At 43.1% G+C, this 20,383-nt stretch overlaps 1 protein-coding gene across 4 annotated transcripts in view; it reads left to right on the top strand.

Annotated features, from left to right (window-relative positions):
• The window catches only part of AMBRA1 (autophagy and beclin 1 regulator 1), a 141,196-nt gene that overhangs the window by 103,806 nt on the left and 17,007 nt on the right, over nt 1–20,383 (top strand). For 3 of the 4 annotated variants that reach the window (XM_075754564.1, XM_075754566.1, XM_075754565.1), the window contains one exon: nt 7,447–7,586. In XM_075754564.1, the coding sequence (XP_075610679.1) occupies nt 7,447–7,586 (140 nt within the window). Of the gene's footprint in view, nt 1–7,446; nt 7,587–13,864; nt 14,011–20,383 lie in introns of all 4 variants that reach the window. The other variant, XR_012835716.1, reaches the window with a different exon arrangement.

Raw genomic sequence — 20,383 nt, 5'->3', positions numbered from 1 at the left:
GTTTTTTAAGTTTCCCACTAGTTATTTTTAAGCTCTTTCTCATGTAGTAGTTGCATGGCAGGCTTGTGAGATAAAGTACCGGCTGATAATGCCAAAAGCTAGCCTAAAGAAAGAAAGAGTTAGGTGTGCTGTAATGAGACTTCTCCTGATTTGAAGGATCAGCAATAAAGTGTATGATTATGGATGGTCAGGAAGAACCAACAATGTTTTACCTTTGCAGAAAGTTTCTCAGTCCATCCAACAGAAGCTTCTGGTGCTCACCTGTTTTAGGAATTGGATCAAGTATCCTTGGTTAAGGTTTCAGTTGTTGCCGAAAATTAAGGGTTAGTTCTCATTTAATTCACTGTGGCTCAGAAAGCAAAGCTAGGATTTTCTGCACTGACAACAGATGCAGAAAAAGGCAGAAAGAGGTTTGTTGTATTGCTGAAGACTGAAGAAGAATTTCATATATGATCCTACTGCATCTGGGGAAGATAAATGGAGTTGAAAGAAATTTTATTTGTGCTGAGCATTGGATGATAAGATCCATTTGAGGATAAGACTGACAAATCCAAAAAGATAAGTGCATTATTTTTTGCTTCTTCCATTTTAACGGAGAAGATCTAATGGAAAGACGTGTATGTTGTTGGCAGGAATCAGCTGTGGGGGAAGGGTTGAGAGCAGCGTAGACTAACCTGCCTAGTAAGGGAAGACTGGGAGCAAAAAAGCAAATTTTCTATCTGCGTATAGATCCAGAAAGGAGACCCCTTCCAAACAAAGGGGAGACTTGCCTTGTTGCAAAATACTGGTATACATTCTTATGCATAAGTGTATTGAGCCATCAGTGCATTATCCCAAGGAGTGTTTGTTTTGCTTTGCATTCAAGGCCCTCTGCTTTAGACAAACTAGACTTGAATTCCATTGTAGAGGGCTCTGGGGTTTGTGGCAGTGCAAGTCTGAATTTCAGCAGCTTTTGTGAAATTCATTAATAGAAGACAGAGTAAGGAATGTAATCTAAGCAAGAAAAGGATAGTGTTATTTATTAAGGAGATCAGGTTAGGATGTCTGTTTCTTATTATGCTTCTGGACCTTAGAAAGCCACAGACTTGTTTAAACTAATTGGCAGCATTATAGAAGTCAGTGATGCAGGTGGCTTCCTGGCAGCTAAGCAAAGGACATGTAGTGCTTTCAGTAGAGTGGTGGATGCTTTACAGCAACTTGTCTGATACCCTGGTGTTGGAGATGAACTATTTAACACATTGACATCAAAAAAGACCCACAAAACTGGTACGATCTTCCAGTGGCAACACACTATTGGGATGAGTAAGGCAAAAAAAGATAATGAATTGATTTAGATGCTGTTCAGTCTCAGTAAGGTGCTTGCAATCAAAAAAAAAAAAAAAGGGAAACTTCAAGTTCTTGTTCAAGGTCAGGTTGTGGAGCAGATGATGAAGGGCAGATGGGGAAGAGCCAAATGTGTGCAGCCCTAGTTGTACTGCTGTTGGTTTTGCTCTGTTTATGCCTTCATTCTGTTGCTTCACTTAATCTGCGGCTCTGGCAAATACAAGTGCAGTTTGTAGTTTTCTGCGCTTCAAACAGTACGTAGGCTTTGCTTGGAGGTGTGCTCTCAGTGAACTTAATAGTGTTGTGGATTGGCCGTGCTTTTAGGGCTGCCTCTGTATTACATACTTCATGTAGCTTAGTTTGCTGAAGTGTGTTACAAAATGAGGTACCTGTGCTGGCCAGAGGCTCTGGTATAGCTGCAGTTACGTTGGCAAAGCTGTGCAGCCTCTACAATTGCTTGGGTGGTATAACCTTTATCCATATGAAGAACACTTTGTTTACCAGCATAAACTTTATATCTGTGCAGGCATGAGTACAGCTATACCCATCCAGCAGAGATCAACGCTCCTTTCTGAAGCTCTTTTCTCTGTAACCCAGGTCAGAGCAGCTGTGAGACTGTGGATTTTACCAGTCTTCCCAGTAAGAGGTTTCTATTGGGTTTAGTACGTTAGATGTTTCTCTACCTGTGTGTTTTCATGGTCAGTCAGCTTCTGGTGACAGCATCAATTTAGTTGAAAATTAGTAATTGCATTTTAGGCTGGTGCCTGATAAACCCATCTGATCTGCTCCAGTCTTTCCTCTCCCTTTACCTGTCAGGATAGAGCTTCACGGATGACAAGATTTCCCCATGTAAACAAGAGAACATCTGCATCCCCTCCCCACGCAATCTTTATCAAGGCTGATCTAACAGCCCAGCTTACTGCTTGGGCTAAGTAAAGGTAATGGCTTGAAATTTATTGGCATCTTGAAAGGCGATGCATCTAGATGAGAGCAGAAATGTCTCTATTGAATTTAAAAAGATAAAAAGCAAGAGTTCCTGCTGAGTTTCCATACCCACTTGTGCCAACTTTCTCTTCTTCTCCAGCTTCAAAACATGTTCTTTCTTTCTTGAGTGCCAGAGAAGAGAAGAAAGGTCCCACTCTGCCAAACAAGTAGTGTTCATCACTCCCCTGCTTTCCCTTGCTCTTCTTAGAGGTGGGAAGGCCTTGAGCAAAGAGACGGCTGTGTAGATGACACAGTGCCTCCACTTTGGCCAGGCACAGTGCTGCTCAGATCAGGCGAGCGGTGCAGAACCGTCACCAGCTGGCAGCAGGAGCAGAGGCTTGGGGCAGCTGCTACTCTGATGACTGAGAGGATCCTGGCGATTGCCCTGTCCAGCTTTTTAATGTTGGCACACCCCAGAAATGGAGGGGAAAGGTGGAATTTGAAGACCATTATTAAATAGCAGCAACTTCCCTGGGACGGAGCAGGAGGGAAGAGGGAAGCACTAGGTCAGTAACTCAGCCTTTGCAGAAGAGAGGCTTTTAGCAAAAAGTTTTCTTAACCCTCCAGGGCAGGTACAAATTAACTGTCTAGCTCTGGGCTTATGTGTTGTGCCCTGGGCCCCCTTCTTCCCATGTAAGTCCAGCAGCTTGACGGTGAGGAAGAGATCATTGGGAAAAATTCCTTGAGGCTGTTGATTGTCATGCAGCCTTTCCTGGCTCCCTGCCATAAGTATTTAGTTTAATACCTAAGGGTGCTGTACTATGACAGGTGCTACAGTACTGATGTGCCAGCACTGACAAGTTGGAGAGGGAGCAGCAGCAGTGGACTTGAGGTGGCCTTTGCACTCCACATGCAGCATGTTTGCTGAACACTTTGAGGGCCTATTATTTTATTTTCCTCATGCCTTACAGACCTGCTTTTTCTGAGCCATCTTCCCCCCTGCTGAATTCAACATTGAAGAAGTGTCTGTGAAGCGATGAAATGAGCTTTAGGTAGTTCAGTAGATGATATAAGGGCCCACTCCTGCTCAGGGAGGACGGAAGAGGCACACCAGAGACATAAGTAGTTGCTTCTAGTGCGGTCTTTGAAAATAGTGAAGTGCAGACATAAATTACTGAACCAAATCTTTTCCTGCACTTCATGGTTAGAGGGATGTAGAATGGAAGTGACCAGTTGGTTCTTTAGTGAGTATTGCTTTCCCTTTGTATGAGAGTCACCTTTTGTGTGGAAGCTTAGCTACCTAGGCAGTTCTGGTATTTCTAGAGGAAGACTTTTTATCTTGCTGACATCCCCTGAAGAGGAGAGATGGAGTCCCTGAAATGACAGAAGACTTCTGAAATCTCCTGTGAAGTGTGGGGAGATCACCAGAGACAGGGTTTTCTACAAACATAAGCACAGGTCAAGCAGTTGTTCTGTGTAATCCAGGCTGGGTCACGTGGCCCTAAAGGGAAGGGGTAGGACCTTTCTTGCCTGTTGAAATTACGTTTATACGTTTATATTGTTGCCAAGAAGAAAACGGCTTGCTATACTTACATTGCCTGTTTGGGCTTAAGCTTCCGTGGGGATGTTCTGAAGCTCCCACTCCTGAGGCTTCAGTGTTTATAGTTAGAGAAACATACCATTCAAAACTGTTTCAGAACAGTATCTGGAAACAAATGCAACTGCCAACTTCATAAAATGCTGAATCGCCGCATCTAATGGTGTGGCTGTGTATTACTGAATTAGTAGTGTAATGACACTAAGAGCAAGTTTGACATTGGTTATGGTGAAGAACCTGGACGCTTGCTGTGACTGCTGGCAGTGATTACAGTCTAATGAAGTGTGACGCAATACCATATCTGTCCTAAATTACAATGCCAATTAAACTCTCTGGAGGCTGTGGTAAGAGTGTGGTGGGCACCTTAAAGATTAGTGGACTTTTACAGCAGTGGTTCTAAACTGGTTCCTGAACCCTTGGCCATTAACATGGCTGTTACACACAGCCTGCAACTAGTCTGTGGACCAGCTCTTATGAGACGGGACTGGTGAGTTACCAACTTTATGCATTTGTATTGCTAGTTTTAAGAGTGTTTGAGGGTTGGCAGTAATCTCTTGACCTAGAAGCTGGAGAATCGTGTTAGTGTAGGATTCCTGTAATAACTTGAATATTATTCCTAGAAGTTCAGAACTGCAAAGCATAGAGAATCTGACTGACAAAGAGGTGTGGTCACTCTGCAGTATGTTTTCAGGCTGGCTACTTCTGTTGAAATACCTTAGTAACTTTTTATAAGATTTAGCAATGGAAACAAAAAGACCCAAAAAAATTTCCGAAATTAGCTGTGATCTATGGAGAATAATGCTTCCTGGCAGGCTTCTGACCTTCTTTGAAGAGAGGGACCTGCCGATGTTGAAGGAACTTTAATTTTTTTTTTTCTACTCTGTGGATAGAGTAGAGGGGGGTCTTGCTAATGGATGCAATTGCAACAGCCAGTCTGTATGACTGCATCAGATTGATTAGCTGGGTCCTGGTTACTGCTGCGAGTGGTGATTATGCCAGTACAGCTGCTTTCTCTTTTTATGTACTAATTACCACACGCACGGATGTCATCACCCTTAACACTGCATGGAGTTGTCCCATTAGTGTGGGAGTGGGAAGCAGCAGGGGACGGGAGCTCTTCGGCGTGACAAGCTGTTTAGAAGTGAATGGAGTGGAGTGATGAAGCAACTATTCTTACACAGAATTTTTAAACCATCTTGTCTTTGCGATTCTGCCCTCAGCCAACATTTTTGCAGGTTGTCAGAACCAGACCCGTGTCCTTGGCAGCACCTTCCGTGGGGTGCTATTTACTGCAAAGCACCTGGACGCTGAGCTGTAGCTAGCAAGCTTCCCTCCTTGACACGGCTGGTTGCGGAGCCTGTGGGACCATGGCTGTGCAAATTGACCTGCCAGCAGAGGACAGCTTATGGCTAGCCCAGGAAGGCTTCTCTAGCTGTGAAGAGAAACTGTTTGTTTCTGACTTACCAGAGAAAGATGTGATGGAAAACCCTTGTAGTTCTTGAGAGATTTGGAATGCTTATTTTATGAATTTATTCTCCCAGCTCTGGCAGACCCCTCCTTCCTCCTCCTCAAAATCCAGTCTCCCCATCTCAGAGTGCACCATAATCTCCATGGTAACAGGTGTTACCATCATACATCTGATTTTAATTCCCCCCCCCCCCCCGCCTTCTTTTTCTCTTCTCCCCCCTCCCCAGGCAAGGTGGGGAGGGAACAGGGCAGACACAGCAGAGATGGGTAAGAGCTAGATAAATCCCTAAGGGCCTATTCCTTCCATCCAAACACCGAGTTTCTCTGAAAACACTAACTGCTGACTGATAGCCAGAGCGAAGAGTGACCAGCTGCTGTCATGCAGAGAAATCCTTGAGGACATTTTCTCCTTTAATGTGGCCTCCTCAAAGGAGAGGTTAAATGTGTTACTGGTGACGGGGAATAACACGGCTGTATTGTTTTGCTCTGGCTTGCTTTGTTTGCGTTACGATTGTCAAGATGAAGGTTCTGGGTACTAGCTATCTGAGGGCATACAGTTAAGTGGTCTCTGCCTCAGGCTTCTCAAGTTAAATTTTCAAACAGATGAGATGTGGGGTGAGCAATAGAGCTACAGAGAAAAACAGCCCCAGTTTGTTAGCTACCTGATGAGTCCCACGCTAATGAATTCAATAATTATTACTTCAGGCTACCTCAGCAGTGCAGTAGTGATTGATCTGCATTCCCATCTACTTTTAACCTGTTGTTCCAGCACATCCTCATTCCATTTCCTGCTTCCTTGTCCAGCACCATCCCCTTTTCTGGGGAGTCTGGAAGAAAGGTTTTTGTGATGGATGGTTGCGCACTGGAAAATCTAATGAAAAATCTATCTTTCACCTGGGACTTACCCCATTGAAAATCTAGATTTGAAGTCCCATGTTACCTGCAGTGATTACAGGTTTAAATCCTAGGTACATTTCTGCAGAAATTCTGTTAAAGATTTAGACTTGTAAATGCAGTCTTCAGTCCTGCCCTTCTGAAGTCGTGATGGAACATGCTCTGATGGCCCAGTTCACTGAAGCAGCTTGACCCTGTCTATTCCTGGTAGCCAAACTGACTCATTACCCCTCTTTCCACTTCCCATGCCTTTGCTTTTATGATCTACATGTGTCATATTTTCTGGCTAAATGGAGTATTGTCAGTATAGCCAGTTCTGGTTGCTGGATGGCAGGGTACAGGAATGCATTGTGCTGTACAAAAGACATTAGCTTCTTGGAGTAGAAGGAGATCATCTGCATAGGTATAATCTGTTCTGCTTTGTCGTTCTTGCTTTTCGAGCTCATACGCTTCAGAAACCAAGCTAGCGCAGACCAGAAAGCCGAGCTTGCTATTGTTCCTTTGTGCATATGGTTTTCATTCACCTGCGTTAATGCAGCATTTGGGAAGCACTGGCTTGCAGTCTTAGCAGCTCTTCAACTTCTTACCTTACTGCAGGTAAAATGGATGGTGTTGAAAGGGGACCTGAACTGAGGGATTTGTTACTTGCGTACTTGTGTTATTCTCATAATCTCTGGATTTTGATTTTTCTTTGTGCAGTGTTTGTGTGTGGGTTGGTCAAACTCTTGAAACATTTTCAGGAGGCTGTTTAAATGTTTAAAAAAGGGAAGAATTGTATATTTTTTGCATAAAGTTTGGTTTGCTTAATAGAAACAATAAACTCTTGATACTGAAAGCCCATGAACTTGCCAGTTTCCTGTTCCACCCTAGTGAGTTAGGATGAGAGGTGAAGACCAGAAGAGTCCCAGTTGTCCTGCTTCCTAATGACTATACCACTTGTCCCCATCACTTTAATTAGTTTGAATAGGACTGTGCAGCCCACTGAGTGACATGCAGATTCTCCTGGGGGCAGAATTTCTTCTGCTGCATAGCTGCATGCCAGTCAGTCTATTAAACACTTAGGGGCACATTAGCAGCTGCTTACTCTCACTACTGGATTAGTGGTTTTTTGCAACATCCTGTAAAGTGACATGTCTCCTTGGCCAGCTGTGCTGCCGCAGGGAGATTGAACATTTGTTTGAGCCTCCTTGGCTCTACTGCCTTGTATTGTCCTGTCAAGTAATGTCCTGTTATTGTTTCAGAGAGTTTTCAACGTTCTGTACCCAATGCCTGCTGACCAGAGAAGACATGTCAGCATAAACTCTGCTCGCTGGCTGCCCGAGCCAGGCCTGGGATTGGCATACGGCACCAACAAAGGGGACCTGGTGATTTGCCGACCAGAGTAAGTGATTGATTGCTTTACATAGATTTACAACTGCTTTGGCCGTTCTGTTCTCAGGGCAGTGAGGATAAGGTGGCTTTTCACTGCTTGGGGCATTGTGCTTGAGGGACCCATAAACCCAACTCCTAATTCTCCTTTCGGACTGCCACAGTGTTTACGTGAGTCTCTTCCAATTAATGTTTGTTTTGCTGATTGTAAACTTCTGAGGCTGTTTGAAGTGCATCTCATTAGCTCATTTTATTTCCTGTGTCTTTCTAGGATTTCTGGATTTCTGAATCCTTCATTTCATGTATGTCTAGTGCAGTATCTTTCAGTCTCTCTAGATTTATGAACTTGTAAAAGTTTCCAATGAGAACAGCAAATTTGAGCTATTTTCCTCAGCTTTCATAGACCCCTTAGAGTCGACCAACCAGCCTGAAAGCTGCTGACCTAGACTTATCAAATACTTGTTACAGTATTCAAGCATGAGATTTTATGGACTGCAAAGATTTTTTTTTTTTTTTTTTTTTTTTTTTTTTTTTTGGTCATGATTATGAGCAAGCCAGTGAATTGTTTTGGTCCTCACTTGAAAGCCCGGTGTTGTGATGTGTAGACTTAAACTCCCTTTTATTTGTACAGTGCCCTGAAGGGTGTAACTGTCCCTTTGTAAATTGCAATTAAACACAAGCTAATTTAGATGTGGTGTGACACAGATGATGACTGAGCATCTGAGCAGCGAAACATTTTGCTTTCAGTGTTCTTGGGGAGTCTGTACACCATACTTTGTTGAGACCCTTTTCTCTATTGTGTGCTGCAAATGCTTCTTTTGGAACAGTGTTTCTTTTAAGCTGCAGGAATGCCTCAGGGATTTCTCTGTTTCACTTATTTCCTGGTACTAAACTAGCTTGGTATTCTTCACGTGTTGAAGTTCCTTGTAACTTAAAAGCTGGCAGCTAGAAACTTGCAGCACTGCTGGTGATCTTACCACATGTGTGTGGACTCCATCTGTTGTGCATGAGATCAGGCATGTGGTGCTTGAGGAGAGTCATATGGTCAGTGTAGAACCACTATCTTAAATGAGAATAAATATATATAATTGTAATAGTGACTAATTCAGTACAGCCTTCTGGTGAAATCTGTGGTTGGAATTCAGATTGGACCAATTTCAGTAGTATAGAATGCCAGTGCTCTTCAAACAGCCCTCTTGTTCTCTTGTACATAATCTTTCATCAAGGCCTTATTTATACATGAAGTTCTACAAGATATTATTATGGAATAAGCTATAATCACTCTCTTCCAAGATAAGTGGCTTTCTTCAAGAATAGTTGCTGTACTTTCTAAGCAGAAGAATTATTCAGGAATAATGGCGCTGCTCTTCTCGAACTATAGAGAGTTATTCCAAGTTATTTTCAGTATAGTGAAGTGATAAGATCTAGTCTACTGATTATGGCTCATGAGATGAACAAGAACCCAGGGAAATGAAATTGCCCTGAGGGTGAATGCTTTGTTTGCATGCTGCAAAGTCCAGCTTGGTCTGGCTGTCCTGGCTTGCCAAACCCCACACAAGGTATCCATTCTGGTGCTTGCAGTAGCCCCCAGCTAAGCAGTGGCATGGTTTAACCCCATCTGGCAACTGAACACCACACAGCTGCTTGCTCACATCATGAGCGTGATGCCATATGGTCTGAAATGTCCCTTTGGTCAGTTGGGGTCAGCTGTCCTGGCTGTGTCCCCTCCCAACTCCTTGTGCACCCCCAGCTTCCTCACTGGTGGGGCGTTGTGTCCCAGCAGAAAAGGCCTTGACTCTGTGTAAGCACTGCTCAGCTATAAGGAAAACTTCTCTATATTATTGTGTTGAGTTTGCGTGGCAAGGTTTTGGTAGCGGGGGGCGGGGGGCTACAGGGGTGGCTTCTGTGAGAAGCTGCTAGAAGCTTCCCCTGTGTCTGATAGAGCCAATGCCAGCCGGCTCCAAGACAGACCCGCCGCTGGCCAAGGCCAAGCCAATCAGCGCCTCTGTGATAACATATTTAAGAAAGAGAAAAACAGGGAGAACTTTTGCAGCTGGAGAGAGGGGTGAGAAGATGTGAGAAACTCTGCAGACACCAAGGTCAGTGCAGAAGGAGGGGGAGGAGGTGCTCCAGGTGCCGGAGCAGAGATCCCCCTGCAGCCCATGGTGAAGCAGGCTGTCCCCCTGCAGCCCATGGAGGAAGGATGAGGGGGTGTAGAGATTCCACCTGCAGCCCATGGAGGACCCCATGCTGGAGCAGGTGGAGGCACCTGAAGGAGGCTGTGGCCGGTGGGAAGCCCACGCTGGAGCAAGCTCCTGGCAGGACCTGTGGATCCGTGGAGAGAGGAGCCCACGCCAGAGCAGGTTTGCTGACAGGACTTGTGACCCCGTGGGGGACCCACGCTGGAGCAGTCTGCTCCTGAAGGTCTGCACCCTGTGGAGGAGACTCACGTTGGAGAAGGCCGTGAAGGACTGTCTCCCGTGAGAGGGACCCCATGCTGGAGCAGGGGAACGATGAGAGGAGTCCACCCCCTGAGGAGGAAGAAGTGGCAGAAACACCGTGTGATGAACTGACCGTAACCCCCACTCCCCGTCCCCCTGTGCCGCTGGGGGGGCAGAGGTTGAAGCCGGGAGTGAAGTTGAGCCCGGGAAGATGGGAAGGGTGGGGGGAGCTGTTTTAAGATTTGGTTTTATTTCTCATTCCTCTACTCTGTTTTGCTTAGTAATAAATTAGATGAATTCCCTCTCTAAGTTCAGTCTGTTTTGCTCGTGAGGATAATTAGTGAGTGATCTCTCCCTGTCCTTATGTCGACCCATAAGCTTTTCGTTGTACTTTTTCTCCCCTGTCTAAAGAAGGAAGGGAGTGATAGAGCGGCTCTGGTGGGCACCTGGCCCCCAGCCAGGGTCAACCCACCACAATTATCAACACTGTTTCCAGCACAAATCCAAAACATAGCCCCATACTAGCTACTATGAAGAAAATTAAATCTATCCCTGCCAAAACCAGCACAGTGACATGTCTCTTCTTGCCACCTCACTAATTAAAGACACAACAGGAGCACTTTCATGGTATGTTATGGAAGCACTGTTAGTCCTTCTGCAGCATCTCTGTGAAGCCTTTGTAGCTCCACATGTTGCTAGGGCACTCTTACATGTCCTTACTTCTATCCCAGCAACAATCATGCACAATTCCAACAAAAATAAGCTTTTTGTATGTGAACATGATGCAAGGTAGCTGTAGAGGTGGTTTGACAGAAATGCTTCAATAGGTTTCCTGCTGGTGTATGTGAATCGCTGATGCTTCTGGTGATTGTTGCAGACATCATACGGACTGGTGGGTTCTTTTTGGAGCAGACACCTGATATGTTCTGTTCTCAACTGCACCATTTTATAGACCAAGAACAGCCAGAGTGACTTAAAAACCTCTGCATGAAGGTGTAGATATTCACCGAGCTGAATAATTTGCATTGAGACTCTAACATAAGAACATATATAAGAGTGAGGCTCTATCAGAGCAGAAGTGGCTTGTGGCTGTGATGTCTGCCCCAGATCCACTTGGAAGATGCTCAGAGAAAGGAAAAATCCTGACATGTATATGCCATCTCAGTAGTTCTTGGCTTAATAGACTTGGTTTGAGGTTGGTATATCTGTTGACTTTACCTTGAGAAGTTAGGGAGAAAGATGAAAAATATTTGGGTAGTTTCCACACACAGTAATACAGAGGAAAAGAAATATTAAATAAAGGATTCAGCAATTGATAGAGTACTATATGGGGGATAGTCTAGCAAACAGCGGGGTTCAAGAAAACACTGTACTGCTGAAAACACCCCCACTGTTCTAATTTGGCAAAGAAAACTGAGGTCAGTAGCAAACAACTGGGATAGTTCTAATTCCCTGGGTCTTTATTCCCATATACAATGGAGGCATTTGAAACCAAGTACTACAGGGATCACATAAACAGGTTGGAATAGCAGCTGTGCCTCAAATACAGGATTTGAAAAGCATGTGCTTAGAGAAAATGAGATGAGTAAACTGGAAATACAAGCTGACCAAAAAAAAAAGGGCGTAACTTGAAGCTCCATGGGCTCATAATGAGAGGCTATGCAAGTAGTCCTTCCAGAGTTCTAAAGAAACCGTAATTAACATCAAATGTTTTGCACTATGTTGCTAAGTTGGGGTAGCACTGATGGCAGTTTTTGTTGCAGATGGAAATGGGGAAGGTCAGGTTGTGTTGGCAATCCATAATGTGAACTCAGTATGCAGGTTTATGGGGTATGTTGTGAAGGAAAGGAAAATTAAAACCGTGGGAAGTGGGATCAAATGCATTGTGCTTTGACTAAGGTGGAGTATAGCAGGTTGGATCACTGTCCTTGAGAATTTTATGTATTTATTTTTAATTAAAGGGTCAGCTAAGGACATGATCCAGGTCTAATACCTCTGTGTTTCAGTAAGGCAGTTCCCATGTTGGAACTACAATAAATCTAGTTAATTTGTAAAAATTTAGGATTATAACAAGATCTGGTAAAAAGCAGGTGAAGAAGGCCTGGCTAAAGGAAAGAATACAACATGATTGAGAGCTGGACTCTGTCACAAGAGAGGTCATTGATGGACTTTCTTAAGAACCTGTTCTGGGTCTGGTTATTAATACTATTTACACTAATGCCTTGTAAGGGCAGGCTGAATAAATTTGCAGAGGATGTGACATTAGCCTTGTCATTGCAGAGAAAGATCAGAGTATTGCACAAGAATTGGATTGCCTTGAAAGTGACTGGAGCTATAGAAATGAGAACTTAACAGTACGAAGTGCACTTAGTGACTAATAACACTGAGCTCAGTAGCTAAAATGACAGAGGAGGAGAAAGACCCGACGTTTTAGTTGATCGTAGGTGATTAAGCCATCGATACGTGAGGCTATAAAACCAGCAAATTTAGTTCTAGGATAAGACACAAGATGCTTAACAGCAGAGATAGCAAATTGTTAGTATTGCTGTAGAAGAAACTAGATACATAAGCTGGAACAGTTTAAAATTCTCATATCCATTTTCAGAACTGCCTTTGAACTGGTACAGTAGTTGAGAAGAGCTGCTAGCACAGTCAGTGGAGCATTTTTATCAAAGAAAACCTGCAGCTTGGAGTCTTTAGCACGGCTGGTAAGGAAGGGGTTATATAGCCTTCCATAAATCTCCAGGAAAGGACAACTATTTAAATTTATATACTTTTTATTAGACAACAAAGAGACATAAATTGACTGTGACTAGGTTGTGGCTGCGAACTAGAGAAAGGTGGCTAGCTAGCTGATTTCTGCAGTAGCCTGTATGTCGGTTGGGTGGATGCAAAAGCCTTAGCTGTTGGGAGATGCAGCTTGGCTGGCTTGCAGAGACCAGTGTGTGACTTGAATATTTGTGGCTGGGGGTGGGCCTGGATTGCTGAGCCGTGAGGCAGTTTTCAGTATTTCAAACCCAAGACCCATGTCAAAACAGGTGTTGGCAAGTTGGCTCTCGGAGCTGTTGTGCTGTAGGGAGGTGAGGTGGTGACAGCAGTGTTCATCCACACTTGGAAATGCACCTAATGGGCCTGAAAGAAGCCTGTGAGAAACTGGAATTCATGAGCCGGTACAGCACCTGTGAGGATAGAATAAGTGTTTTTATTAGCCAAAGTTATAACCGCTAGCGGGGTTGCATTCTGGTGAGTAAAGAAAGGACATTGGATACTTGTTTTCTTAGATTTCAGAGTGATACCCAGCTCACTAAACTGTGCTGTTGAAAAGCATCAATTTGTTTGCTCTGCTTTCTATGTGATTAAATTGGAATAAACTTTTAATGTAATATCAGGAAAGTTCCTCCTTTCCCAAACATTCAAAGGCCAACTAACTTACGTTGTTTACTAATACGTTAGTTTGAATGTGCAGTATTAGATACAGACTTGTATTGAAAACCCAGAGATCCCAATTGTCAGTGAATAAATACTATTCCAAGTAAGGATGATGAATAGCAAAGGTGGTGGAGCGTGTCTGCCTGTCCTTTGTATGTTCTTTTCTTTTTCTTGTTTAGCTGCTGGTTTCACTTGCTTGCGAATAAACAGACTTTCCATCTCTAGAACAGGTCTCAATGACTTGTTTAAAACTTTTTCTACTTTTCCTGCTGAATTACTGTCCTTTGGAGGATTGGTCTGTGTGAAAGCAGTAGGAAAGGAACCCAGCTTTCAGAAACAGCTTCCTCCGCAAGTGACTAACAGGACAAGCAATTTACTTTTCACGAGTCTGATCTTTCGTTTTTGTTTGAAAAATCATCAGCCACCATGTAAGAGAAGGATTCACTGGGAGAAGTTTCATGGAAGTGACCCTTTGGGAGAGAGCACAAAGTTCAGGAAGCTGATATGAAGAAATGCATCTGCAAGTCCTGAAGATGCATAGAGTAACGAACATAGATCATAGACAGTGTAAGTGTCTTTGGGGGATGCTTCATGCATGTCTTGTTGCTTTTCAACCAATTGCAGTGCTGATAGGCTGGAACGAGGGTTCTCAGGTCTGTAGTTCACAGGTGAGTCCTGCTGATAAGACAGTTTTGGCCCTCAGATGTGGATTGGAAACAGGTTGTGGTCTGTATGAAGTTGTCACAGCCTGTTCCTTTTTTGAGGGTCCTGTAGTCCAGTTTTGTCATGATTCTTTGTGTAGATCATTGCTAACTGATAGACCTGCATACATATTAGATCACGAATCTGCTGTCTGCCTGCACATGGCTTCACATTACCACATGGTAGTCTGTGCTTTTAGGATGTAAGATAGGTTTGTGTTCAGTCCAGAAGTGTGGTGTTGAAAGGCTCTGAGGCTGCCACAGAGGATGGGCACCATTCAGCTGAATCAAGGCACTAAATTCATTTCATGCCATGCTGCACAAAAACAGGAATCCCTTTAGGCACGCCACTTGAGGTGGCATACTCCGCTTAGCAAATGAAGTGGACTACTCACTGTGGCTTGGAGGTCTGTCTCAGGAGGTGGTACAGAAGAGTGTGAATTTCCCCCTGCTTCTGCTATCCTGCTGCACACTGACTTTTCTGCATGGCTGATAGTGCTTTTTAGCCTCCCCAAGCTGTTTCTCCCCAACCATGTACTGCCTGACATCTTTTGTAACTATGACGAGTGCTAATGCTCACTAAAGTATTGTACGTCTTTCTTGGCTTTGTGTGGTTCAAGGTTTGATTCAGTTCTTGAATCTTTGGGTTTTGCAACATGGAATGAAATACACCGTGTCTTGTATAGTAGAAACACCTCTGCTGAATTAAAAAGGAATTTGTTTCTTTTAGTGGTCACAGCCTTTCCTATCCTGTCACATCCTAACAAGAGCTTTCTCATTCAGAAACACCCCTGGTGGGGCTTCTCAAACATTAATTGTCTTGTAGAACATGAGCGGGTGAGACTGAAAGTGAGGAGGAGCAGACTGCACGCTGCTTATTGCCCTTTGCTGGCTGCTTTTGTGGAGGACTGCCATGGGAGAAAGGGCAGGGGGTCCAAATATCAGTTCTTCGTCATTTCATCTTGAGTGCCTGCCCGCCCCCCCCCCCCCCCCCCCCATGCTCAGGAGCAGGTTCTGGAAGGGCTCAGTGCTCACGTGCTTTTGAAAAGTAAAAACCTCAGTGTTCTGAGAAAACTGTTTCAACACCAAGCACTCAAAGCACCTTGTCTAGGGCTAGCTATGTAATGCAGACATCCACAAGAGAGGAAGGATTTCTTCAGCAGACAGAGCCTCTGGTAATGGAATTAAAATAACCCCTGAAGATGTATCTGGTTCAGAGGCAGCATCCCTTGGAATTCTCTCATTGGGAAGTAGGTGTGGAGAGTCTCAAATTGATTCAGTGCTATGCAGTGTGCATATTTTAATTCTTTGTGGCGAGATCTGTCTCTAACATGAAATTATTCTGGGAAAAGTCTCTTCACGATAAATTCCGATGCTTTGCAAAGGATCATTGCAATTGTCTGTCCATGCCAATCCAGGTGGTTTGGTGGGTTTTTTTACTCCCATGTGAGAATTGCATATCGTCTCATCTGGTAATGGGGACAATGTGTCTGCATCTAGTTATCGGTGTTGGTAAAGAGATGGTAATCTGTCCAGCTGCGTGGCGACATGTGTCTCTGCTGGCTGGCTCCATTAGTCAGGCTCTTCAGCCTCTAGCAATGATGCCCCCCAGCAGCGTGAGCCCTGGTGCATTGTTTGCCTTTTAAGAATAGCTTCTGGAGGATGGAGTAAACAGAGACAGAAGGAGGAGCTGTCTTCCTTCATGTGTAAGGGAGGGATGTTAGCAACTCTGCACAGAGAAATGCTCTCACAACTGTTAACTGGGGCGGCTAGAGATACTGGTTATGTCCAAGTCCTCCCTGAAGATGGCCTTTTGAAAGGCAGCATCTGCATCCTGGCCTTTGACCACAGCCAAGTAAGCGAATGCTTACACAAGATACATGGAATTTTCTAAATGAGGGTAAAAGATGATTTTGATTGATAAAAGGACTGAAAAAAGGGGAAGGTGGCCAGTTTTGTGCTGAAGATGTGTCCTGAAAGCTTACAGTTTGATTTTGTTATTCATGCATTTAAAAAAAATCTGAAATTAATTATTTCCAAATTGTGCAGAGAAGCCTTAGGTATCCCTGAGTGCCAATAGGCTCAGTCATTGCAGATGCAAGAGAAGTGGTAATAGGGAGGCTTGAAACAGTATCTCCATTCTGATACTGTTTTTTATTCCATTTCTATTTCCGTTTCTGTATGTGAATTTGATATCCAGGATGAATGATGGCATTAGGTGGAAGATGCCCTCATAAAATTCCACTTAATATGTCTATGAATCCTAGAGATAAATTTTGAGAGCTGCTTTAAGTCTTCAGTTATAAGTAAGTTCATTTCCCTCACCCAATTCTTCAAGATACACTGAAGCACTCACTAGTTAGTGACATTTATTTTCCACCATGAGGAAGGGAACTCGGTACAGAGCTCAGCGTTAAAGAAACTTGACCTGCTACTTACCAGTTTGTGTTCTGTGTCACTGGGCTTCTGCAGGTCCTTACTGGTTCTCAGATTGGGTAGCAATCTTTCTAAGAGCATGGCCACATACTCTTAAGAACAGTTACCAAATGCTTCACTTATATCTATTCAGATCACACCTGCTGCCTTTTCTTCCTTACCTTTTTTCTAATTCTGTCTACAAAAGCAATTAAATTTCATGCAAGCAATTATTTGACTTACTGCCTACTGCATGTGGCTCACTCTTTCATTGTTTTCATATATCTTCTTTTCTCTCTTTGTTATATTACTGTCTTTAAGGATAAAAGTTACACTTAGGAAAGAGTAATTGTCAATTTAAGTATGGCTTTCTTTTTGAAGAATGCTCTAAGTTGGCTTTTTTGGCCTTTTGTTGCTTCCTCAGTTTTTTTGTAAGGTAATAAAAATCAGATGTGAATGGCTCAAAAAAGTTCTTAATTATTTTTTTTTTAAATTTTCTTAATGATTTCAACTAGCTGCTATGCCTAGCTCCTTTTCTTACTCCCTAATTGCCTAAGTATCCTTGGATATTTTTTAAGTGGAGACTTCAGAGAGAAAATTCAGTATCTTGTCCACTTTGAGTCGTCATTGATTTTTGTCCTTAGCCTCACTGATGAGTAGAACATTTTTCCTTCTAGTACCATTTTTCTCATGTTTATTTTTAGAACGTCTTTGCCCTCTTTGGCAGCACCAGTCCATCCTGCTTTCTTATAACCTTTCTTCTCTCCGCAGGTCTATACTAGACTTTCTTTGTTCAGTTATTTACTCCCTTGGCTTTCCAATAAGATCATCTTTAGTTTTCCGGTCTTTGATCCAATTTATTTGTGGAGTTTCATTTGTTGTCCTTTATACATGTGTTTTCCAACAGGACTGTAGTGAATCCAGCTAGCAAATAAAACAGCCAATTTTTTCTTAGTTTTCTTTCCCTTTTTTAAATTCTCAAGCTATCTGGGTGAGGTAAATGGTCTCAACTCAATGTCTATAAACTGAATTGTGGGAGTAATAATTGTCAATTGGGGGGGGGTGATAGTTTTTCTTTTTTTTTCTTTTTGAGCAGGTTTCCCCCGTGTGCTAAACAGCACACTTTTTAGTTGGCTAATTTCAAAGCTACTGAAGATTAAAAATGTAAAACTTGGCTTGCTCTGTGGATCTTACTGAGATTAGACCAAGCCAAGATCTTGGTTCTGGAGCTTGGCAGCTTAATGTGTGCACATCGCAATGTTCTATTTAAAAAAAAAAAAAAAAGCATTTGCTATGCTTGCTAATTTTAAAAGTTTATTTTGAAATTGATTTCTCCCATTCTAAATGTGTTTTCCTGGTTTAGTTTGTTGGCATATGATCTACAAAACGAGCCTACTTCGAAGTCGCTTTTAAATCAACATAAATGTTAGTTTCTGCTAAAATGCTAGTGGAAGTTCAGAGACGACTAAAGACTGACTTTGGCTTCCGAGACTTGTAGCAGTTTCAGATGTTTGAGGCCTTAGAAGGCTTATGCAATTTGCACTCCCCCAAAGACTCCTAACATCCTAAATTGTCTAAGCCACTGGAAGAGCTGATGGATCATAAACAGCTTAAGATATTCTGAGGGTTCAAAGCTCATTTGGAGTATAATGTGCCTGTAATCACTTTAAGCAATTAACAAGCCTTTTGGTTTTTAGAGGACATTAAGCAAGTTATCCATCTTTAGAGCTTGATTTAAGGTGATACCAGGCTAAATTGTTCTTATTTAAGGAACTTAAATTCTGGAGTCTGTTATTTACCTTCCAGAGGATCCCTGCATGCTGCTTGGTGTGGTTGGAGTCAGATAAGTGAAGGACACCATGGAGTACTGGGAAGAAAATCACTGAAAACTCAGGAAATTATTTTTTGGTCTATTTCTGCCTTGTTTACTCCAGGCTATTTGGCCTGGATGGTTTGTTCTTATTCACAGAAACATGTTTTTTATTTTTTTGCCTTTTTTTTTAGTAGTGCTAAAACTACTGTGTAGTGCACTGTATGATACACCAAAAAAAATCTTACCAGTATTGTAGGAGCAAATCTTAACTCTGGGTCTTCCTTGCACAAGTGTTTTGTCCATCTGCTTACAGAAATGCATTAATTAAAATATTTTGCATTTAATGATGGCCTCAATATGCCCCCTCCAAATTGGGATATATCCCTTCTAAATGTCAAAGTAGCTGATGTCTAGTTACAACATCAGTAGCACAGGAGCTGCTTTCAAAAAACTGTTGTGGAATTTCATTAGGAGAATTGATACTAGCATGAAGGCTGTCTGTGAGGGACTTTTCTTATCCTTATTCTCAACATAGGTTTTGCTGTCTAGCTTTGTGTCCCTTAAGGGCAGCGCTCTCAACATCAGTATTTGTACTTGGATCCCAAGATAATCAAACATCCAGACTTTTATACAAAATTCTCTTGTTGTGCTCTGTCATTGTCTTGGTGCTTAATTACCATTTATCACTCCTGTTGAATGTGTTAGAAGACTGATTCTTAATTTAAGACTTTCTCCCTTGGAATGTGAGACAAATTCCTGTTACGGTTTCTGTTGATGCGTCCTCCATTTCAACTCATTTTATAGAATCGTAGAATCAGAGAATGGTTTGGGTTGGAAGGGACCTCAAAGATCATCTAGTTCCAACCCCCCTGCCACGGGCAGGGACACCCTCCACTAGAGCAGGTTGCCCAAAGCCTCATCCAACCTGGCCTATGACTTTACTCATCTGCCACACGCAAACTGTAGATAGGTTACAGTTGCTGACTCCTGGAAGTCACTTGGATTTTAGCTGTAGTGCCCCTGTGGATCAGAAGAAACCATTCTGTAATCTCTCTTTGCTTTCTGTCTCTCTGTCTCTCTCTCTTTGAGGTATCTAACATCTTAGCTGACTGATGACTCTCTTTCTTAGCTGAGATGTCACATTTTTGCCCAGGGAAGATGACTGTTAGAGGTTTAGAGATGTGTCTTCTTGTATCCAGCTTTAGTTGCCCAGTGATGGGCAGAACAAACTTGTGCAAATTCACGCTGTTGAGACAGAAAAGTGTTATTAGCTACTGATGCCTCCAAATTTGTAAGGCTGACCTCATTTAAATGATGTGAGTTTGAATAGAGCCTCCTCAGAAATCCTGATATGTAACCTAGCTGGCAGGACCGCACAATCAAATGAACGGGGCCAGTCATCTTGCATGGTGTTCTGAGTTGAGTTGGCATCCTCCCTGAAGCAGGCACATGGCTACCAGCTGCACCAAGCTGCTTGCTGTCCTGCTTCTGCAGCACCTTTGGCAGTTCAGGTAGGTGTCAGGATGTGTTTCTGTATGTTTGCTGGTTTCTAGGCAGGTGAAGCTTGCAGGATTCTAGAAAATTAGCAGGCTGTATCAGTATAGGGAGCAGAAATGCACCTGCTGCTAGTTGCAGAGAAGGGGTGATCTTTCCATTGTTCCTCTGAATGTGATGAATAGGATAATTTCATACGTCACTTAAATGTCTGTGTGGTTGTTAATCGTAAACCGCAGATCTTGTGTTCTGTACGACTTACCTTGTTAGGACCTCGGTCTCATGCTCTTCTCCTGGCTGGTCATACGTGGGCTGTATGCCAAAGAGGTGCTCTGAAATAGGCCAGTGGCAGTGAAGCTGCCACCTCTTCTTTGGTCAAAAGGGATTACTGCCCAGCAGAGCTGCTCCAGGAATCCCATTTGCTGGTTCCATACAGTTTGCACTGCAGCCAGTTTTGACTTGGATTTGTCTCTGCACGTGATTCATCGCCTGCACAGAAAGCTAAATATTTATGAAG

The sequence above is a fragment of the Balearica regulorum genome, chromosome 5, assembly GCF_011004875.1.
Source record: "Balearica regulorum gibbericeps isolate bBalReg1 chromosome 5, bBalReg1.pri, whole genome shotgun sequence".
NCBI classification, from domain to species: Eukaryota; Metazoa; Chordata; class Aves; order Gruiformes; family Gruidae; genus Balearica; species Balearica regulorum.
The sequence above is the reverse complement of the archived record's forward strand: the minus strand, read 5'-3'. Positions and strand labels throughout refer to the sequence as shown.